At 37.3% G+C, this 24,815-nt stretch overlaps 1 protein-coding gene across 1 annotated transcript in view; it reads right to left on the minus strand.

Annotated features, from left to right (window-relative positions):
• The window catches only part of NRPA1 (nuclear RNA polymerase A1), a 101,005-nt gene that overhangs the window by 36,054 nt on the left and 40,136 nt on the right, over positions 1-24,815 (minus strand). Inside the window, exons 7-9 of the mRNA XM_090019174.1 lie at positions 15,592-15,754; positions 6,358-6,545; positions 4,767-5,018 (exon numbers count right to left, since the gene is read on the minus strand). Coding sequence (XP_089875300.1) covers positions 4,767-5,018; positions 6,358-6,545; positions 15,592-15,754 — 603 coding nt within the window. The remainder of the gene's footprint in view (positions 1-4,766; positions 5,019-6,357; positions 6,546-15,591; positions 15,755-24,815) is intronic.

A 24,815-nucleotide genomic window follows, 5' to 3' on the forward strand; every position in this document is an offset into this window, starting at 1 on the left:
TTTAGCGGCGGTCCATGCCCGCCGCTAAAAGTCAAAAAACGCAAAAAAAAAACATCCGGCAGGTTGGGCGAGTCCGACGATTGGCCGTCTATCAATACGCCCAATCATATATAATATATATGGAAAAAGTGACAGCTGCCTACCACTTTTCTGGCCTACCGTGACTGAATGGGTGTTTTCGGGGTTTTTTTGCAAATCTGATCCTGCATGTGTTCAGCATGGTCGATTTGCTAGGAAATGACACTTGGATCATGTTTTTTCAATGAAAAACATGATTTTTTAACCCTTTAATATTTATGAAATATTTGGATTGTCAATTTTATATCTTATAAAAACCTATCTGTCAGTCAGAATTAAACGATCCAAAGGTCGATTCCTATAAAATCAAGGGTGTAGAATACATATGTACGGTCAGATTTAAGAAATATATGTAAAAAAAACCTTCAAAAGCCCGGTAGATTGGCGGTAGGCCAGAAAAGTAGTATATATATATATATATATATATATATATATATATATATATATATATATATATAAATCCAATACCTTTCACCCGATGCTTTTTTTTTAAATTGCTGTGTCGCACCCTCCGCACCCACCTATGTGAGATAGCTTCCCTCATAGTGCAACTCATGGGTGAAATATTAGACAAAGGACACTATAAAAATGCCACAAAGTAAATATCACAGCTGGAGAAGATAAGTTACAATCAACTGCTTGGCATGTTGTGCCCCCTAGCCATTCAGCAAGCTTTCTAATTTTAAGTCTTTCATTTTGCCACAATTGCTCTCATCTAATTGTACAACCTCTTGGAATCAATCCAATAAAAATTGTAATCAGCCAAAAAAGGATAAAAGAATAGAACAGAGAGAAGAAACGAGAGAGAGAGAGAGGAGAAGGAAGGACGTATATTTCTTATTAGGTCTAATCTCTCTTTTGTTTAAATAGAGATTAGTTAGGAATAAAAATTACAGCTGGGTCCTTCATTATTAATAAAATACCATATGCAGTCTTAAGAATAAAATAATTCTAAAGCAACCGACTCCTCTTAACACTCCCCCTCAAGCTGAAGCATAAATATCGATCATGCTCAGCTTGCAGCAACATCTAGAAAAACTTGAACCAGCAAGAGGCTTCGTAAAAATATCTGCAACTTGTTCCTCCGAGGACACATGCTCGGTAGAGATATGTCCAGTTTGAACCATATCTCATATATAGTGGCAGTCAACTTCAATGTGTTTTGTCCTTTCATGAAAAACAGGATTATTGGCTATATATGTGGTTGCTTTGTTATCACACATCATCAGCATAGGAGATGGAACCTTTACTTGAAGATCGGTCAGCACCGTTCGAACCCACATTAATTCAGTTGTTGTTTGGGCCATAGCCCTATACTCTGATTCAGCACTAGACCTTGCAACAACAGTCTGCTTTTTACTCCTCCAGGTAATTAAATTACCTCCCACAAATACACAGAATCCTGTAGTAGACTTCCTATCTTCTACAGATCCTGTATAATCAGCATCAGAATAGGCAACTATATCCAAAGAAGCCCCTCGCTTGAACAACAATCCTTTCCCGGGAGAAGCTTTCAAGTATCTAAGTATCATCATTGTAGCATTCCAGTGTGCCTTTGTCGGTTTGTCCATGAACTGACTAACCTTGCCTACGGGCAACATCAGGCCCGGTCACAGTCACATATAGCAACTTCCCTACCAACGAGTGATAACTTTTGCTATCAACAGGCTCTGACTTCTCATCCATTAGATAGACTTTAGGATCCATTGGGATGCTTGCTGGTTTAGCTCCCAACATTCTTGTCTCTTTTAGTAAATCAAGGACATACTTCCGTTGAGACAAGACCAAGTCTTCACGGCTCCTGGTAACTTCTATGCCCAAAAAGTATCGAAGAGGACCAAGGTCTTTCATAACAAAGTATTTTTGAAGATGAACCTTCGTATCTGCAATATCCTTCATACTACTTCCTATGAGTATGATATCATCCACATATACCACCATAACCACTCTACCTAAATTAGTTTTCTTAATAAATAATTAGTGGTCTGACGCTGACCTGCCAAAGTCAAACTCTGACATGACTTCAAACAATTTTTGAAACCACGCATGAGGACTCTACTTTAGACCATATATAGCCTTTCTTAATCTGCATACCTTCTGACACTCCCCCTCGACCTCAAATCCTGGAGGTTGTTGCATGTAGACTGTCTCAGATAGATTTCCATATAGGAAGGCATTCTTCACGTCTAGCTGATTCAGGTTCCATTTATAATGGACGGCCACAGAGATAACAAGGCGAATGGTCATCATCCGTGCTACTGGAGAGAATGTCTCAAAGAAGTCAACTCCATATGTCTAAGTATAACCTTTTGCTACTAATCTGGCTTTGTACCGCTCAACTGAGCCATCTGAATTATACTTAATGGTATATACCCATTTGGTGCCAACAATATCAACATCAGATGGAGGGTCGACTAGGTCCCAAATCTGTTGAGAAAGAAGCGCATCCATTTCATCTTGCATAGCCTGCTTTCATCTGTTATCGAGAAGTGCTTTCTGAGGACTAAGAGGAATAGTTGTCGCAGATAAAGCTAAAATAAACTTTTTCATCTAATCACCAATTCTGACATATGAGACAAAATTAGAAATAGGGTCAAAGTACATTGTCTTTTCCCTTTTCGCACAACAATTGGTTTGTCATCATCAACAGGAATTTCAATGTTGTCAGAAGCACTTACCTCATGAGAAGATGGATGTGCTTCTTTCTCGACAGACTTGGGACCTAGTCAACCCTCCATCTGATGTTGATATTGTTGGCAGCAAATGGGTATATACCATTAAGTATAATTCAGATGGCTCAGTTGAGTGGTACAAAACCAGATTAGTAGCAAAAGGTTATACTCAGACATATGGAGTTGACTTCTTTGAGACATTCTCTCAAGTAGCACGGATGGAGACCATTCGCCTTGTTATCTCTGTGGAGGTCCATTATGGATGGAATCTGAATCAGCTAGACGTGAAAAATGTCTTCTTATAAGAAAATCTGTCTGAGACAGTCTACATGCAACAACCTCCAGGGTTTGAGGTCGAGGAAGAGTGTCAGAAGGTATGCAGATTAATTAAATAACAGGTTGTAACAACTGCATCACCCCAAAATGAGGCAGGAACATTGGATTGTATCATAAGGGTGTGAGCTACATCCAAAAGATGTTGATGTTTTCTCTTTTGGTTCAGATTCCAACAAAATGTGTTTTCTACGATGTCCAGACACCGACGTCATAAAAGTTCGGGATGACCTTGCATAATTCGTTTCGTTTAATTTCACGGATGACCCATATGAGAAGGGATTGGCGAAGGCCTTATATTCCCCAATCGGTTCAGCCTTGTGATCAGATTTTGGAACGTCACCCATGATGAACAAAAAAAACTAAGTATTCCCAACCAATATTGCTGCTACAATGTCTGAAAAATAGGCTTCCACGTGCCCCAAAAAAGAAAACTATCACAGTTTGTAAGTCTGGTCGACTACCAGCAATAGCACTGTTCAAATCTACTCCCACGATCCACTAAATAATCAGATCTGATTCTTCTTTTTTTGGCACCCACAAACGACACAGAAACTTACGATCAGATCTGATTTCCTGTTTGGGTCTGCACCACAATATGCAGATCAGCGACTGCCAGATCTGATCTTCACCCACTGCACGACCTCATCGCAACACCCAGACCTGTAATCACCAGCTCTGGTCGACAAGCACAAAGGACATTATCACGACATTTAGATCTGATTTCAGATCTAAGTCATGACTATTGTCAGACTACATATCTGTTATCAGATCTGCCCCACACTTAAAAAAAACGAACCTCTGATCTGATGCCCTTCACGTGAGCTCTGGCTCAACACCCCGAAATCAGACTCCCAAGGTCGAAAGCTCTGATACCATGTAATCAGCCAAAAAAGGATAAAAGAATAGAATAGAGAGAAGAAACGAGAGAGAGAGAGAGAGAGGAGAAGGAAGGAGGTATATTTCTTATTAGGTCTAATCTCGCTTTTGTTTAAATAGAGATTAGTTAGGAATAAAAATTACAGCTGGGTCATTCATTATTAATAAAATACCATATGCAGTCTTAAGAATAAAATAATTCTAAAGCAACTGACTCCTCTTAACAAAAACTTTGTCGTCAATGTTACCAGGACACTGATATAAGAGAGAGTGTTGGACATGGTATCAATCATCAGAAACATCAAGCCTTGAAAAATTAGATGCATGGAAACAGCTATACATGCATGCATGCCATAGATATATAAAGACAAGAAAGAAGGTGTTCAACTAGTTATAAAATGTATATATAATATATATATATATATATAATTTTTCTAGGTGATTTTAAAGGTGTGAATATGTATATAAACATTTCCATTTAATGTTAACCTGTATATCGTAATTGGCCCAAGTCATGTTCCTGTTCAAAACATTGTTTTGAAAACACAACCAAGATTACTGATTAATGAAATTGCCATTCCCTAAAAACTGGAAAGGAGATATATACACATAAAATGAGCAATTTGTTGAACAAATTTAAAATGTATCTCAGTATCTAGACAGACTATATTAGACCAAAAAAGGTCAACCGTCACAAAAGGTGACAGCAAATTAGAAACAGAATAACAAATAGAATATGATAGAACAGTTTTACTGTAGTAGAAAAAGACAAACAGATTCCTAAATAAGAACGTGGTACCTTACCTGCCGATTGACAAGAAGAATATCTCCATCCTGCAAATGCCGATGCACAATCTTCCCTTCAAATCCTATATCACAATGCTGCCCAGATATCGCAGAGGATGAGCACAACTTTTTGGCAATTGCTCGACGTGTAGCAGGACGATCCAAGTGGGTAACACCTTGCTCATCTTCAACACGGATTGCACCAGGATAAACATAAGGTCCATTGAGAATAGCTTGCCTCAAACGATCTGCATTCCATGGAGCAACTTTCTGCAGGAATTTTAATAAATAGCACACAAAGTACCACACAATCAGTTTAATATATAGTTTCCTATATACATATGTCTGTATACATACATTTAAATAAATAAGGAATATGCACGTCACTAGAATACAGTGATATTGGCACATGAATCTACTTATTAATGAAGAAATTCTTCAGCTGTGTGTTGATTAAAGCATCTTTTTATAACTTCAATCATCAGTTATATTTTCCTTGCTAGGTTAGATGACACTGATCTTTAATTGTTAAATAATGCCAAAAAATATGCCTGATAAGTGTCTGGTACTAATCATGCTAAGGGACTAAGACATCCTCTCAAACATAAACTCTACTACGGGGGATTTTCCTTTCAAGGGATAAGAAACCTATAATTTCAATGAAAAAGAATAAGCTTCTGAAACTTGAAAAGGAAAGCAACAGATCATCAAATACATAAATAATCAGCTGGCATGAAGCTGCTTGTCTGTGCATACAAAATAACAGAAATTCTCTCCACCTTCAAAAATCTGGAATTGAAGAGCACTTTCGCATTAATCTTCCATAAAAATTCTCTATCTTTGAAAACATCCTACTCTGAAAATAAAATATCCAACATAAAATTAAAGGTAACTACTGACACTACATTTAAATTCCTTGTAGTGTAGGAAACACCACAAAGAATTAAGAACCAAGTAGTCATTAAAGTAAGCCATTAGTATGTGATCAGCAAGAACAGTATCATATTTGTTGCTTAAGGATTTGAAAGCCACCAATCTGAAGCAGCCTCAGGCCATCAGTCATATTCCATCAGATTTTTCCTTCCCCGTCAGTTTTCTACTAAGCAAATACATTGATCACATATTCTCCTTAAAAGGATCCATCCAAAACTGCACCTCTTATTACCAACCATCAAGACATGGACTCAAAACATATAAGCAGCAAGAAAAAAACCTTTGAGATTTAGAATCCTCTATTAGATCTGAAATAGCTAAAGTTGGACAATCAACCAGTTTGATAAAAGTGAATTCCGTAACATAGCTGAAATTTCTCTTGATCAACTCGAATAACAATCTCAAAACAATCACCTATTTGTCCAGCTTGTGTAGCATATTAAGAACCAATAAGTTCAGGAAAGCAGATTTGCAATTCTTGTTTGTAAAGCATTATAAGGAGGTCATATCACATTACATGCACACAACTCATGAAGAAACAGAGAGATCAATAGCAACAAAGAAATACAAAGAGAAAGAAGATAAGAATACGCCTATCTACATATAAGAATAAAAGCATATGAAAGGCAAAAATTCTGCATATGCTTTTTTCAGTAAAATCAGCAAGCATGCTCACCTCAGGGTATGTCAATCTCACAGCAAAGTATGGAGGAATGCCAATCTCATTGACAGCTAGATAAGGATCAGGAGATATGACAGAACGACAGGCAAAGTTAACCCTCTTCCCCATCATATTTTGTCGAAAAATACCATCTTTTTTCTCCAATATTTGACATATTCCTTTAACATTTTTCTCTCTTCTGCCTACAAAAAAAAATCAGATAATAACCATAACAAACAATTTGTTTCCAAAAAAAATTCAGGAAGCACTCGAAGTATGAACGGAATTCATAGTTTCCTAGAGTAAAACCAACAGATGAGAAACCAATAAAAGTACACAACCTAACGAACAAGTCAGCACTATTAATTTAATCTCCCCCAAAAAAATGATGGTGGAGTGAAAAGTTAAATTAAGATGATCAATAGAAAGATAAACCTACTGGTGCATCAACTGATTACAGCAACCAGTTATAAACAAAGCAACTAGGAAACAACATTGATGGGAACCAAACCAACCAAAAAGGCATGCAGGTTCTTGACGAAGCCTTCTTAGTGAAAATGAATCGATGGATGGCTCAAAGATGATGATGATGATGATGACATAAAGACTAGCCACCAGACGTTAATCAAAATTTTAGGGACATTAATAACATACTAAAGAATGGTGCATTCTCACGAAAAGGACACACTCATATACAGTTATACACACACTCTTTAAGTTGAAAATTGTCTATAACTTAACCGATTTTATTAATAATTGATATATATCCCTACCTACCTCCCGCCCTCAATAAAAAAGTCTAAATCAAATTTTTAAATGGCATGCATACTATAATACATTGCATGTCATTAAAAAATGATATAACTGCATTAATATTTTGCACAATGATGCCCTTCATCCATTTTTAAGAAGTATTAAGATAACCAATTCCATTCCACTATGGAACCTGTTAAAAACTGAACAATCGAGAAGAAAGCACAGAGAATCTTGATCCCTAATATCGACATTAATCAGAAGCAGCATTATGTATTTTTCCAGCACATAAATTTGCAGATCTACTAACTTTTACAACCAATAGCTTGAAATAATAAAAAATAAGTACTTTGAAAAATAGAAATATATTAAAAGATTGCAATCTGTGCAAACAAAAAAAATTGATAACACCCGCATACCACAAGTTACTGATCATGCTTAAACATGCTTGACTTGTTTCATGCACAAAATCTCAGGACCAAGTTATAGATCATGTTTTAACATGCATAACGTTTTCTATCGAATAAATGCTATTCCCTTTATAGGCTATTCGCAAAACATATATAAACTGATTCTATGGTTCTTATATGTCCGGTTTCAACTTTTTCAAACACAATTCTCATTACAGAAGTTAATCTGAAAGAGTTTTGAACTCTCATGCAACAGTTAGATAATAAAACAATGCATACATATGTACAAACATATATGCATATATACATACATACATAAATATGTATGTATCATTGTCACAAAAGGCTATTTAAACCACTGGCCTATGTCACATGGGTGCGGGTGCGGGTGCGGGTGCGGGTGCGGGTGCGGGGATTCGGCACTTCCAAAAAACCCGGGTGCGGGGGTGCGGCAGGGGAAAAAATGTATATATATATATATATATATAAAAGGGGTCCGGGGGTTCCCCCGGTGCCGGTCCAATTTTTTTTGCTGGTGTGTGTGTTTGTTTGAAGACTCGTTACCCACGTTCTGCTTGTTGTGTACTTCGAGACAACAGGACAAAATTGATGAAACGAAAGGATTGGCAATCCCAGCCTGCTGCGTTCTGCTGATTGTCATGATTCAATCATGTCTGAAACTCCCTGGTCTTCACGAAAAACAATATAAGCGCAAGGTTTGATGTGGTTTGTTGGAGAGAGAGTCTTCATGACAAATAGGGGTGAACCCCTGGCCTGTGTTTGTTTGAAGAGTCTTTTGGCTCTCCTTTTGAGGCCTTTTGTCCTCTCCCTCTTGTATAAATAGGGGTGAACCCCTTGTATATTTTTTCATTCTTGAGAGCTTTCTCTCTTCTCAATAAGAGGCTTTTTATATTGTTGTCTTCTTAAAGGCTTGTGCTTGTATTGTCCCTTTGTGGACTTGTGATATTGTCTCTTTTTCATTGTTGTAAGTGCTTGTATGCACTCTTTATATTTCCGCAATATCTCATTACATGGTATCAGAGCCACTCGATTCTTGAAGGAAAGGTGTGGTTCGTGTATCTCATATTTAGTGGATATCTTCTCACTTCTTGGTAACATCATGGAGGCAAAGATTGACCTATCTTTCAAGCTCAATGGAAAGAATTATATGATGTGGGCATCGGCTATGGAAAATAATCTCAAAGGAAAGAAGCTTTGAGGTTTTGTCATGGGTACCGTTCCGGAACCTAAGCTTAGGCTCACAAAGGACGAAGAAGGTCAAGAAAAGGCTCTTGAAGGAGATGCTCGCCTCAAGGCCATTGAAAATCATCAAAAAGAAGTGGAAGATTGAGAAAGCAATCACGCAAAAATCCTTGCGTGGTTTATGAACAATGTTGAGCTTAAGGTATGTGGTAACATAACTAAATTTCGTAGAGTCAATGGGGCTTGGTCCTTTATGAAGGGTATGTATACCCAAAAGGATCTTGCGAGAGCATACTTCTTGCAAGAAAAGATTAGAACCACCAAGCAAAGTGATTCTACATTCAAGACTATTATAGTGCCCTAAACCCACTATGAGATGAATTGGCTCTTTTGGAGCCAAAATGGGTTTCTATGAAAGATATTGATTTAAGGCAAAAACAAATGTAACAAGAGCGATTGTTTCAATTCCTTTTTGGGCTACGTCCCGAATTTGAGCAAGTGAGATCTTCACTTCTCCATGGATTTATTTTTCCTCCTATTGAGGATGCTATTGCCAAAATCACTCAAGAGGAGACAAGGCTTGGCATGAGTAAGCATGTTGATGAAGTCCTTGCCGTATCAAAACCGGGTAACAATATTAGAACCTATAAGCCTCCCCATTTTGGGAAACAAGGAAACTACAATGGAGGAAGAAAAATGATTGTTTGTCATTAATGCAACGAGCCGGGTCACATTAAACCCGCTTGTCCAAAGCTTATTGGAACCTTCAAGCCTAAAGTGGTCTCTCTTGAAGAAACCACCACCAAAGAAGATGAAGGCAAGAACAATGACATCAAAGAAACTCTTGGACAAATATCTATGGCTCTCCAACAAATACTAAAAGTTTCTTCCTCCACATCGGGTGCGGCTATTGCCTCAACATCATCACCCGGTACGTATTCTTGGATCCTTGACTCCGGAGCTTCTTTTCATATGACCCCTCATGAAAATGCACTTATTGACGTTTGCACCAATTCAAAAGACTCTTGTGTCTCTACGGCCGATGGAACTTTTTAAAAAATTTCAAGTATTGGCTCTTTTAAAGATTCTCAAAAATTTTGTGTTCCAAAAGTAAGAGTTGTTCCCAAACTAAATTTAAACCTATTTTCGGTTTCTCAAATTGCCGACCATGGATGTGAAATATCTTTCTCATCTAATGGTTGCTTTGTGCAGGATCTCCGGTCCGAGAAGCGGATTGGGCAAGGCCATAGAAAGGGAGACCTCTATTATATGGACCATCTTGATCTCCCTACAAATTATTTTTGTTCTTATGTCAAAGAAAAAACCATGGAAACTTGGCATAAAAAACTTGGTCATCCAAGTTATTCCAAAATGTATCTCTTTCCTTTTAGAAACAAATTTTGTAAGGAAAAAGAAATTAATTGCAAAGATTGCATTTTTGGAAAAATGAAGTCTTCCATTTCCAACTAGAACTTTTCTTTCATCAAGGCCTTTTGAATTGGTGCATTCGGATGTTTGGGGGCCTTCTCTGGTTATGTCTAAAGGGGGCTATTCATATTATGTTACGTTTATTGATGACTTTACTCGGTATGTTTGGATTTATTTCCTTAACCATAAATCGGAAGTATTTACTTTCTTTAAAGATTTTCATAAAAAGGTTCAAAATCAATTTCAAAATGACATATCTATTTTAAGATCCGATTCCGGTGGCGAATACTTATCTCACGAATTCCAAAACTATTTAACCCAAAATGGCATTTGCTATCAAAAGTCATGTCCTAGGACTCCCCAACAAAATGGCCTAGCGGAAAGGAAACATAGGCACATTATAGAAACCGCAAGAACATTACTTGTTTCTAGGAATATTTCAAAGAAGTTTTGGGCCAAAGCCGTTCTAACCTCAACCTATCAAATCAATAGAATGCCCTCTTCTAAGTTAAAAAATGCTTCTCCCTATGAAAAACTCTTTAAATTTTTACCCGATTTCAATCGTCTTCGTATTTTTTGTTGCAAATGTTTTGTCCTATTACATAAAAGGGATAAGTTATCTCCAAAGGCAATTGAATGTGTTTTTCTAGGATATGGTGAAAATAAAAAAAGGTATAGATGTTATGATTTTAAGAATGATAAACTATATATTTCAAAAGATGTAACATTTCTAGAAGAAGAGAACGGTTTTGATAAAATAGAAGAAACAAATGAAATTGATTATATATTCTTATATGATCTTATTGATGACATACAAGAAGAGTTTCTTGAAAACATAGACGATACAAGTGAGGTATCCCCTCTTGACATAACACCCTCAAATGATAGTGATTCAAATATAAATGTTCATGATAGTGATACCAATATAAATGTTTACTCAAGAAGAAATCAAGAAAATCCTATTAGTGCCCTCGAAAAATACTCTCAAATTTCTTAATCCACTGAGGAACCACAAGTTAGGCATTCTTCTAGAATATCAATACCCCCAAATAGGTTTGTATCCTATGATTCCTTAACTCTCAACTATCGGGCATGTTTAATAACCCTACATTCTTATTTTGAACCGGCTCACTATAATCAAGCTAAATCTATACCTCATTGGGTTGAAGCAATGCAAGTGGAACTTAATGCTTTAAAAAAGGCCAATACTTGGGAAATAGTTAATCTACCCTCACATAAAAAACCTATTGGTTGTCGCTGGGTCTTCAAAGTTAAAACTAAAAGTGATGGCTCTTTAGAACGATATAAAGCTAGATTAGTTGCTAAGGGATACTCCCAAGAATATGGCATTGATTACGAAGAAACAGTCGCTCCCGTAGCTCGAATGACCAGTGTCAAGACCTTAATAGCTGTCGCATCAACCAAAAAATGCCTATTTATCAACTTGACGTAAAAAATGTTTTTTTAAATGGAAGTTTAAGTGAAGAAGTTTACATGGATCCGCCACCCGGAATTAATATTAAGCAAGGTCAAACACTTCGGCTTTTGAAGGCATTGTATGGTCTTAAACAAGCTCCTAAGGCTTGGTATGATCGTTTCAGTGATATCATGATAAAGTTAGGATTTCACTCTTGTTATACTGACACTGCTCTTTTTGTTAAACATGCAGGTTCTAGTATCGTAATTTTGTTGTTTTATGTTGATGATATGATTATCACTGGGAATGATCAAAATAGTATTATTAATGTTAAAAATATGTTAAAAAATAATTTTGATATGTTTGATTTAGGTTTTCTCAGATATTTTCTTGGAATTGAAGTTGCATATTCTCCTAGAGGATATATTTTGTCACAGATGAAGCTTGCTGCAGATATATGTTCTAAGTCTGGGATTTCTGATGACAAGAAAGTAGAGACTCCCGAGGTTATTAATGCCAAATTACGGTTGGAGGATGGGGTTCTTCTGGAAGATCCCACACCTTACAGATAACTCATTGGGTCTCTTACCTATGTAACCATCACCAGACCAGATATCACTCATGCGGTCCACTCAGTTAGCCAATTTCAGCATGCTCCTACAACTGTGTATATGAGTGTTGTTCTCCGAATCATCCGCTACATTCGGAATACCATCAATAAAGGGCTATTTTTATCCTCATCTTCTTCCTTAAATCTTCTTGCTTATACTGATACAGATTGGGGAGGTAATCCCAATGATCGAGTCTCAACTACTGGTTTTTGTGTCTTTTTAGGGGACTCTTTGATTGTCTAGCGATGCAAGAAGCAGCAGAAAGTTTCACTATCATCCACTGAAGCTGAGTATCAGGCTATGGCAACCACGACAATGGAACTTGTATGGCTTCGCAGTCTGCTTAAAGACATGGGAGTTTATATTACCGAAGCCTCAAAACTATGTTGCCACAACAAGAATGCCATCTATATTGCGAGCAATCATACTTTTCATGAACGTACAAAACATATCGAAATGGATTGCCACTATGTTCGTGACGAATTCTTACGAGGAACCATTGTTCTTCCATATGTCACTTCAGAATATCAGTTGGCGGACTTCTTCACTAAAGCTCTTCCGGCTCCTCGCTTCATGTTTCTTCTTGGCAAACTTTCCGTCATTTCCCCGTAAAGTTTTTGGGGGGGTGTTAAAATGTATCTAATATATATATATATATTCTGTATATTACATCAATACCCGATAGGGGTATTTTTGTAATTTCACCTAGTTGTTTTAGGAAACAACTATTTTCGTTTTTTAGCTAAAATGTATTTTTATTTTTTATTTTTTTAATTCTTTTTTTCCTTCTTTTGAGGACTAAAAGGGGCTCGAACCTTAGAGTCGTTGGAGCCCCCAACGGTCACAACAAACGGCTCTATGGGAGCCCCCTTTTGGCTCTCCTTTTGAGGCCTATTGGCCATCCCTTTTGTCCTCTCCCTCTTGTATAAATAGGGGCGAACCCCTTGTATATTTTTTCATTCTTGAGAGCTTTCTCTCTTCTCAATAAGAGGCTTTTTATATTGTTGTCTTCTTAAAGGCTTGTGCTTGTATTGTCCCTTTGTGGACTTGTGATATTGTCTCTTTTTCATTGTTGTAAGTGCTTGTATGCACTCTTTATATTTCCGCAATATCTCATCACATTAGATGCCTCAGAAAAGGTGAAAATTTGGATTGTCCAAGATATCCCCCGGAAAAAAAACATATAGGTTGTTGATGGGTATATAAGGTAAAAAACAAGAGTGATGAAACTCTTGAAAAGTACAAAACCAAATTAGTTGCCAAGGGATATTCCCAAGAGTATGGAATAGATTATGAGGAAACCCTTGCACCAGTTGCTAGGATGACCACAGTTAGGACCTTAGTAGCCCTTGCTTATGTGAAGAGATGGCTTATATATAAAATGGATGTTAAGAATGCATTTTTTAATGGCAAATTGGTTGAAGAAGTCCTATATGGAAGCACTGTATAATTGTTTCTAAAGGAAAGGCTTTTCATTTAGATAAAGCCTTGTATGGCCTTAAACAAGCACCAAAGGCTTGGTATGACAAGTTTAGTCAAGTTATGTTTCATGTTGGATTTCAATCTTGTCTGACACAGCTTTGTTTGTAAAGATTTTTTATGCATATATTATTATTTTTCATCTCTACGTGAACTACATGATCATCAAAAGAAGTGACAAACATGGAGTTGAACAAATTAAGAAACTTCTCAAAATACATTTTGAAATAACTGATTTGGGTTTTTTTAAATACTTTCTTGGTATAGAAGTTGATTATTCTTCTGAAGGTTATTTGCTGACTCAATTTAAATTTGATCAAGATATTGTTGTCAGGTAATGTATCTAAGATGATAAAAAGGTTGACACTCCTGAAGTTGTAAATATCAAAATGAAGCTTGATGATAGAGAATCACTTGACAATCCAACACTGAAACGACAACTTATCAGGGGCACTATCTTATCTCTCAATTATGAGACCTGACATAGTTTATGCTGTCTGCATAGCAAGCCAGTTTCAGCATGATCCCACCTCTATTAATATGGGAGCAATTTTACATATATTAAAACTTTTATTTTTCGAGGATTTTTCTTGTTTTCTTCTTCATCATTAGATTTAATTGCTTATGTTGATGCTGACTGGGGACGTGATCCCAATAACCGACACTCAACCACTGGTTTTTATGTGTTTTTAGGTGACTCGTTGATCTCATGGAGGTGTAAGAAACAGCACAAAGTCTCTCTCTCTTATACTAAAGAAGAATATTGAGACATGGCTACAACCACTATGGAAGTGGTCTGGTTAAGAAGATTGTTGACTGACATTGGAGTCCACTGGTTAAGAAGATTGTTGGCTAACATGGGAGTCCAGATTACCGGAGCATCATAGATGTGTTGTGACAAGAAAAATACCATCTACATTGTCAGCAACTGGACTTTTCATCAGCGTACCAAGCATATAGACATGGATTGTCACTATGTACGAGAGGAGTATCTACATGACATTAACTATCTTTCATATGTTACTTCAGAATATCGATTGGTGGATTTCTTCACAAAACCTCTCGTTGCTCCTAGATTTCACTTTCTCTTAGACAAACTTTTGGTTATTCAACCATAAGTTCGAGGAGGTGTTAAAAATGTAAATATATATACAATGTATATATACATACATATGTATACATATACGTATTTGTATACATACATACATACATACATATATATATATGTAAATAGTAACTAGGTTAGTTTTAGTTTACATGTTTTTTCTTTTTAGTTAGAAATCAACAAGAGTTGACTAAAAGTCAAGAGACGCCAGAGAGAACCCAACGGCTCTAATTGTAGTAGTTGGGATCTCTCCCAATGTCTCTTTTTGGAGACTCTATTGTATATAAATAGGGGTGGAACCCCCGTCAATTGTATGCTTCATGTATTGAAATCAATAAAATATTATTTTTATCCCTTGTACTTGCCCCTTTAGTGGGTGTTTGTGAGTGAACCTATTTGAGGTTCTTTGTGCGTTCTTTTAAGAATTTTTTCGACTTTGTAGCGGTTCTTTTGTGTGTCCACTTTGAAGATTGGTGAACATCTTTCGAGACTTTCATTTCCATACAGATCTCACCAACCATCACCCATGTGATGGTTACGTACATAAAACTTTGACGATATAACCATGCAACCAATAAAAAGAAGCAAGCCATTCATTTAGACATTAAAGATGCAAAACAAGGAAATTTTTTTCTAAAGTAAATGCACAAAACAAACAAATCTCAAAACAAGGGAAACCTGACATTAATCTTTGTGCAAGAGAGTTTAGTCCATATTAGCCAACATAACAAGGGAATGACATAAAACTAACTAGTTAAAACTAACCCAATTTGAACATGTTGTTGCAAGAGAATACCATACAGAATCGAGAATATATTTTCAGAAAAAAAATGAAGCACTTACTAGCTGCCTTACTGCTGTCGAAGAGCACACTAACAGCTCCCTGAAGCTGGATCCACCAATTCAAGTTCTGAAGGCTGATTGAAGGTCCACGGTCCATATCTTTTAAGGCATCTGCTAAATTCATATTGGATTGCAGTACCTTACCTAGCAATATATTCTGAGGCTGTTCCAACATGTGATGATATTAAAATGTAACCTTACACGACAAGAAGAAATAACAGCAACATAAACATGGCTACTTTTCAGCATAAACCAATTTCAAACAATAATCACAAGTGGAATTGGATGATCGGGGAAGGGAAAAAGAAGATGATCATGCACCACTAATTGCAAGCAGAACTCTATTAAAGATGCTTCTCAACTAGAAAATGAACAAAATGCCCAGACAACACACCCTAGAAGGAAGCAGAAAGTAAGAGCATCTACTTATTTAATAGTAGTATGACATGTTAGCAACATACCTCAAAGCAGCAATTAACTCCCACTCAATCAATATATAGAAGTTAAAAACTTAAAATAACAATCTAGAAAATAATACACTAAAATTTATCAAGTGCACAGATTTAAACAGTTGAAAAAGTCAAGCTAATGGTACATATACACTACTATGAAGGCTATCTCGAGAAAAAGTCCCAAAGTTACCAAAGGGGAACTGAAGAAGAAATACACCACTAAACTGGCTCCAAGATAATATTACTTGCCAGAAAACTAACTGAATGAGACCTATTAGTGTAAGAAACAGATGCGATGAAGGATGTGCAACTCTCCTTCCACATATGACCGTTGATAATTGTATCATTATGGATAGCATTCACCAATACTTAGTCAAATTCGTAGAGCAGAAATACAAATAACTGTGTGAACTGTGCCATTTTTAGCCTGTTAAGGGTACAAGTATTGGATAATGGACCAAGGGATCTGGTAAAGGTACATGTACACTAAAATTTGTAGATTATGACCAAACAATCTACAAAATAATACACTAAAATTTATCAAGTACACAGATTTAAACAGCTGAAAGTCAAGCTAAAGGTACATATATGTTAAATTGAGCACACATAAATAGTATATATATATATATACATAAAACTGTATATATGTATAATATAGTATACGTATATATACAGAAATATATGTATATATGTACAGAAATATATTATATATATTGCAAATATATATTTATATAAGGTTGGACCAAGTCAACCTTTGTTGACTTGAATCCAAAGAAATATAGCCATTGGGTTTGTCCTCTCTTCCTTTTGTCTTCTCTCTATCTTTTAAATTTCTCTTCACTCCCACTTGTGTATATAAATAGTGGTCCATCCCCCTTGTAATGCCATGCTTCTTGCATATTGTTCTTCAAAAAAATATTATTTATTATCCTTTGTCTATGCCCTAGGTGGCACTTGTGATTGTGCCCTTGGTGGCATTTCTGATTGTACATTTTGCACTTGTTGGTGGACACTTTGTTCGTGTTTGAAAGTGTTTCACCTACCTTTACATGGTATTAGAGCTTGAAAGTATTGAAGCTCATTTGAAGACTTTTTCAAAGTCTTGGCGATCATGCAAGTGCTCGAGTGATTGTGTGAACCATTGGTGGAGTGATCTTGTTACTCATGTTGCCTTTCCTTTTTCCTCCTCTCTTTTTTCTTCTCTCCTTATCTTTTTTTATGTCATCTTCTCTTAGCCCTTGTAAAAATGGATGACAATGATAATGTCATCATTAAACCTATAAAACTCAATGATTTTTCGAAGGTAGCCGATTTAAACCTCCCGTCGGTTTCCCTATCACCCACAGGGGTGAGGGGGGGTGTCGTAGGGGCCTCGGTCCCCTGCCGGCACTCCGGCGAATTCCCAGAGGGAAAAGGAAACGACAGGGGCCCCATTGGCCACCTGTCGAGCCCCCGATGGGCACAGGGGAGGTGGGAGGCCGCGACAGGGGTTGCGAGCCGCTTGTCGGCCTCCCGGCGAGGTGACAGAGAGGGGGGGGGGTGAGGAAGAGACAAGGGAGGAGAACGGCGTACCTGGGAGGCGGTGGCCGGCGTTGGTGGCGCTGGAGGCGTGCGCAGAGAAGGAGGAGGTCGGCACGAGGGGGGGCGAAGGGTTGTGCCTCCCTTTGCCCTCCTGCAGTGCTTTTAAAAGCTTCAGGGGGGGGGGGGCGATGAATGGGGAAACCCTTGGTGGGTTTCCCTAATCCGCCTGATTTCGTAGGCGGGGAACGGCGCTCGGGAAGGGGGTTCTTGTTAAAATGTATACTCAAGAACATTATTGTAAGTATAAATATATATACTTATATACATAGAGATACGTATACATATGTTATATGTATACGTATCTCTATATATAAGTATATATATTTATATATTTTTCTCTTTTTACCCGAAAAGGGTATTTTAGTCCTTTTACATTTTGCGCATATTCTATTTGGAATATGTTGTAATTTTTCCTTTATTTTTACATTTCTTTTATTTTTTATTTTTCCTTTTTGTATTTACAAAAAGGTGCATTGGGGGTCTCCCCAATAGAGTCTTTGGGGAGCCCCCAACGGGCACAATTGTGACCGTTGGGAGCTCCCCAACGACTCCTTTGGGGAGCCCCCTTGCACCTCTCCTTTCTTGTATAAATAGGGGTGTTCCCCCTTGTTGTAGAATAAGCTTGAGAGTCTCAAGCATTTGCTTTTATTTATGAAATACATGCATTATTGCATGTTTATTATTTATACGCTTTTTGCGTATTTTGTTCAAGTGTTGTGAGAGTGCTTTCGTGCACTTCTTTTATAAAGTATTTGTGCTTGTATGTGTATTGTCTCTTCGTAGACAATTTTACATGGTATCAGAGCTCGGTTGGTGATTGAAGATCGTGGGATCCTCTTTCATTCGAGTGCCTCGAAAACCGTGCCTTCGGATCTTTAGAGATTGAAGTGATGGATCTTGCTTCTCATATATTTTAGAAGGATCTTGTGCAAAGTAGAAGTTGAAACATTGAATTGGTACGTCTTTTTTTCTCCTTCTCTTTACGCCTTAATGGGTGAGAAAGAGTCTCACTTTGCCCTTGGCTTCAAGTTGAATAGGTCCAACTATCATATTTGGGCCGGGAATATGGAGACCCACATAAAAGGAAAAGGATTGTGGGGTTATGTGCAAGGAACAATTCCGGAACCGGAACCCAAGATAACCGTAATGGACGGAAGTGAAATCAAGATTCTTGAGGGAGAGGAAAGGATCAAAGCTCTTGAGGAATACTCCAAGAAACACGACGAATGGGAAATGAAGAACTTCAAGATTCTTTCTTGGTTCTTCGCATACGTCGAAACAAAGATTAATGCCAACATTATCAAATTCAAAAGAGCATCGGAAGCTTGGCATTATCTCGAGAAAATGTATACATCAAGAGATCTATCCCATAAGTATTACCTTCAAAAGAAGGCCCTCTCCCTTACTCAAGAATGTCTATTAGGGAATATTTTGCTGATCTTTCCTCTATTTGGGATGAGCTCTTTATGCTTGAACCAAAATGGAGTGGAGAGGCAATTGAACTCCGCCACAAGCAACTTGAAGAAGATTGTTTCTTCAATTTTTTGAATGGGTTGAGACCGGAATTTGAGCAAATAAGGTCATCACTTCTATCCTCATTTACTCCTCCCTCTCTTGAAGATGTTCTCACCAAATTAAGTGGTGAGAAGACTCGTATGAGTTTATGTAAACAAGGATCAAGTGTTCTTATGGTTCCTTGTAATCATGAAGAAAACAATGAGGTTAATGCCGTATCAAGACCCGGAAATAATGTAAAGACCTATCGTCCTCCTCATTTTAAATTCCAAAATGAAGGAGGAGATGGTGGACAAAGAGGAAAGAGGGACTATAGCAAGACTATATGTCATTTTTGTAAAGAACCGGGGCATATCAAGCCCATATGTCCCAAATGGAAGAAGCTTCTCGCTATGGCCACCACCGGTGCACCACAAAAGGAAGAGGCATCATCAAGTGGGTCACTCTCGTTGAACCAAATAATGGAAGCCCTTCAACCTCTTCTCAAGGGAGCTACATCCGGTGCCGCCGTGTCTACTTCTTCCATTCCAGGTAAAGTCTCTTGGCTTTTGGACTCAGGTGCATCTTTTCATATGTCCCCAAACATGCTCTCACTTTCTGATTATTCAAAAAATATTTCTCCATCCTTTGTTTCCACTGCGGATGGAACCTCTCTTGAAATTAAAGGAATAGGTAATTTTGAAACTCAAGATTTTTTTATTCCTAAAATTAGATTTATACCTAAACTTAACTTAAATCTTCTCTCTGTTTCTCAACTCTCGGACCATGGTTGTGATATTAAATTTTCATGTGATAAATGTTTAATACAGGATCGCCTGTCCGGGAAATTAATTAGGCTTTAGAAAAGGCGATTTATACTATATGGAATCTCTTCAAGTTCCAAAATCCTTTTGTAATGTTGTCCGAAACAAAGATATAAATGTGTGGCACAAAAGACTTGGTCATCCTAATATCACCAAGTTATCTTATTTACATTTTGCAAAGGACCTATGTAAAAGTTTTTTTTCTTGTAATGACTGTATTCTCGGAAAAATGCAAAGTTTACCTTTTGAGCAAAGAACTATGTTCTCATCTAAACCCTTTGAAATTGTTCATTCCGATGTTTGGGGACCCGCACCTGTAGTCTCAAAAGCAGGCTTTTCTTACTATGTTATTTTTGTGGATGATTTCTCTAGATATTCATGGATCTTTTTTCTTAAATTCAAACATGAAGTTTTCTCGTGCTTTAGAACCTTCCATTCAATGATCAAGAATCAATTTAATAGTAACATAAAGATTTTTAGAAGTGATTCTGGAGGAGAATATCTCTCCAACCAATTTAAAATATATCTTGAAGATCAAGGAATCATTCACCAAAGATCTTGTCCTAAAACCCCTCAACAGAATGGGTTGGCCGAAAGAAAACATAGGCATATCATCGAGACCACTAGAACCCTTCTTATTTCCCAAAACATAACTAAAAAATTTTTGGCTGAAGCAGCTCTTGCTTCTGTTTATCTGATAAATCGCTTGCCTTCTAGAATATTAGGGAAAATATCCCCTTTTGAGATTTTATATAAACTCGAACCGGATTATAATAGGTTACGAGTCTTCGGGTGTAAGTGTTTTATACTTACAGATAAGAATGACAAACTCTCTCCCAAGGCTATTCCCTGCGCTTTTCTTGGATATTCTGAAACTCAAAAGGGATTTCGATGCTATGATCTTCGAGAAGATAAGCTATATGTCTCTAGAAATGTAACTTTTTTGGAAAATGAAAGTGGATTTGAAAAAAATGTTTCTCAACAAGAAAATTTTGATTATTCCTTCCTCTTTGACTTATTGTCTAGTAATGATGATACATCTAGTGATGATGATGTATCATCAAACCATGATGAGAACATTGAGAGTAATGTCGAAGAGCATAACCAACAAGAAGGCAGGATTTCAAGTGATCCTATAACATACTCTCGTAGAAACCAAGACACCTTTAGAAGTGCTATTGATCAATATAGTGAACTTGTTCCTGTTCTCGATCACCGAAGATCGGAGAGGAATAGGAGACCTCCCACTCGTTTTGTCTCCTTTGATTCTTTTTCCCCCCGATATAGGGCTTGTCTTAGTGCCATTCATTCTTATTTTGAACCAAGAAATTTTGAAGAAGCAAAAACATGTATAGAATGGCAAGAAGCTATGCAAAATGAACTTAATGCTCTTAAAAGGGCTGAAACTTGGGATTTCCAAACTCTACCCATAGGAAAGAAAACTATAGGTTGTCGATGGGTTTTTAAGGTTAAAACTAAGAGCGACGGATCCCTTGAAAGGTATAAGGCTCGCTTAGTTGCAAAAGGGTATGGGCAAGAGTATGAAATTGATTATGAAGAAACTTTTGCTCCTGTAGCCCGAATGGTTACAGTTAGATGTCTTATAACTATTGCATCTATTAAAAATTGGAATATGTTTCAAATGGATGTAAAAAATGCCTTTTTAAATGGTGATCTTAATGAAGAAGTGTATATGGATGTTCCACCAGGCATGGAGATCCCTAGAGACAAAGTCCTTCGTCTTCGAAAGGCCCTTTATGGTTTGAAGCAGGCCCCCAAAGCCTGGTATGATAGATTTACCAATGTAATGCTGGAAAATGGTTTCTCCTCCTGTTATACTGACACTGCTCTATTTACTAGAAAATCTAAGGCAGGGATTGTAATATTATTACTATATGTTGATGACATGTTAATTACAGGTGATGATGTTCAAGGAGTCAAGGGTATTAAGTCCGTCTTGACTTCAAAATTTGAGATGTCAGACTTGGGTTTTCTGACATATGTTCTTGGAATTGAGGTTGCCTATTCGCAACGTGGTTATTTTTTATCTCAGTCTAAGCTTGCTTGTGAGATTATTGACAGATCAGGAATTTGTGATGACAAAGTATGCGAAACCCCTGAAGTTCCTCTAATCGATCCTACTCCTTACAGACACTTGGTAGGTTCTTTAATGTATCTCAGCATTACTCGACCAGATTTGTCACATGCTATACACATCGTCAGCCAGTTTCAGCATGCTCCTACAACCGTTCATATGAGTGCTGTGCTTCGCATCATCAGATATCTGAAGGGAACGGTGAATAAGGGAGTATTCCTATCCTCTTCTTCTGAATTAAAATTGCTTGCTTATACTGACTCAGATTGGGGAGGTGACCCTAGTAACCGTCACTCCACCACTGGTTTTTGTATTTTGTTAGGAAAATCTTTGATCTCATGGCGATGTAAAAAGCAACAAAAAGTCTCCTTATCATCCACTGAAGCCGAATACAGAGCCATGGCATCTACCACCATGGAAATAGTATGGATTCGACGTCTTTTGGAAGATATGGGAGTAGTTGTCAAAGAACCAACAAAGCTTTGCTGTGACAAAAAAAATGCAATCTACATTGCCAAGAACCACACATTTCACGAGCGAACAAAGCATATAGAGATGAACTGCCATTATGTCAGGGAAGAATACTTGAAGAAGGTCATTGATCTACCATATGTGACGTCTGAGTATCAACTTGCGGACTTCTTCACAAAAGCTCTTTGTTCGCCTAGATTTCATTTCCTTCTTGACAAACTTGCGGTTATCACACCGTAAGTTTGAGGGGGGTGTTAAAATGTATACTCAAGAACATTATTGTAAGTATAAATATATATACTTATATACATAGAGATACGTATACATATAACATATGTATACGTATCTCTATATATAAGTATATATATTTATACATTTTTCTCTTTTTACCCGAAAAGGGTATTTTAGTCCTTTTACATTTTGCGCATATTCTATTTGGAATATGCTGTAATTTTTCCTTTATTTTTACATTTCTTTTATTTTTTTTTCCTTTTTTGTATTTATAAAAAGGTGCATTGGGGGTCTCCCCAATAGAGTCGTTGGGGAGCCCCCAACGGTCACAAACGACTCCTTTGGGGAGCCCCCTAGCACCTCTCCTTTCTTGTATAAATAGGGGTGTTCCCCCTTGTTGTAGAATAAGCTTGAGAGTCTCAAGTGTGCTTGTATGTGCATTGTCTCTTCGTAGACAATTTTACAGTTCTCTCAAAGTCCCCTTCTCGAGTCGGGTTATTTTAAAACCCTATCGATGGCGGGTCTGGGTCGGGTCCGGACCCGACCCGACCCGGCCCGGATCCAATAAATTTAATTTTTTTTTATGGGTTTTACATATGACCTCTAGAGTGTCAACCTGTTTCTCATCTGAGATTCTTGATCTCTCAATAATCTTTACGGCATACTTAGTCTATGACAAAATATAACCACGAGGTGAATAAGTCACTTCAATACCAAGAAAATATCTTAAAAAAACAAGATCTATCATATCAAAATTGTCCTTAAGCACATCTTTGATATGATTTACTCTTTGCTTATCACTTCCTGTTATTATCATATCATCCACGTAGAGTAACAGTATAATCATCCTTGCAGTGGAAGACTTAACAAACAATGCAGTGTCAGTAAAACAAGATTTAAAATGAAGTCGATTCATTAGATTACTAAATCTATCATACCAAGCTTTGGGAGCTTGTTTTCATCCATACAAAGCTTTTCGTAACCTAAGAGTTTTTTCATGTCCTGAATTCAAACCTGGTGGAGGATCCATGTAGACCTCTTCATCTAAATTATCATTCAAAAACGCATTTTCTACATCCATTTGAAAGATAGGTCATTTTTTAATTGATGCTATAGATATAAGGGTTCTGACAATCGTCGTTGGGTTCTGACAATCGTCGTTCGAGCAACCGGAGCAAAGGTCTCATCATAGTCAATTTTATATTCTTGACTATATCTCTTAGCTACTAATCGAGCTTTATATTTTTTCAATGTCTCATCTCATCCAGTTTTAACTTTGTAAACCCATCTACACCCAATAGTTTTTCATCCTTTGGGTAATGTTTGAATTTTCCAAGTTTTGGTTTTTTCTAAAGCTTCTAATTCATCATTCATCGCTTTAATCCATTCTTGATGGTTTTTGGCTTCATAATAAGATGATGGTTCAGTATATGAATGTATAACTATTAAACATGCTCGGTATCTTGGTTCAAAGGAATTATATGATACAAATCTATTAGGGGCCTTGAAAATTCTTACTGGTTTTCTAATACTAGGAGAGTCAACGTCTTGATTTTGTGAGTATCTTTCTAAGGCACATGGTGGGTGATCATCGGCCCGCCGAGTGTATGTTTCTATTGTAGTATGAAGAGGGTCAATATTATCAAGACCATTGTTTACATTTTCACTTACAACATGAGTGTCTTTATTTTCACTCTCATATTTATTACAAATGTTTTCACACCTATCATGTTCATTGATAAGATAAAAAAGAAACGAATAATCATAGTTCTCTTGGTTTTTTCTTTGTTAAAACTAGGGGTGGCAATCGGGTCGGGTTGGGGGGTCGTGTCGGCAGGTTGGCGGGTCAGCATACCTCAACATGAACCCGACCCGTTTATTAAACGGGTCGGCTGTGGCAAACACGAACCCGACCCATTTATTAAACGGGTAACCCAACACGACACGGTTAACCCGTTTAATAAACGAGTCGGGTCGGGTCGGGTCGGGTAAACGGGTTGGTGGGTTAGCGGGCGGGTTGGTAGGTCGGGTTCGGGTAAATAAGTTGGCGGGTCACGTTCGGATAAACGGGTTGAT

The sequence above is a fragment of the Nuphar pumila genome, chromosome 10 (genome assembly GCF_984573655.1).
Source record: "Nuphar pumila chromosome 10, dmNupPumi1.hap1.1, whole genome shotgun sequence".
Taxonomy (NCBI): Eukaryota; Viridiplantae; Streptophyta; class Magnoliopsida; order Nymphaeales; family Nymphaeaceae; genus Nuphar; species Nuphar pumila.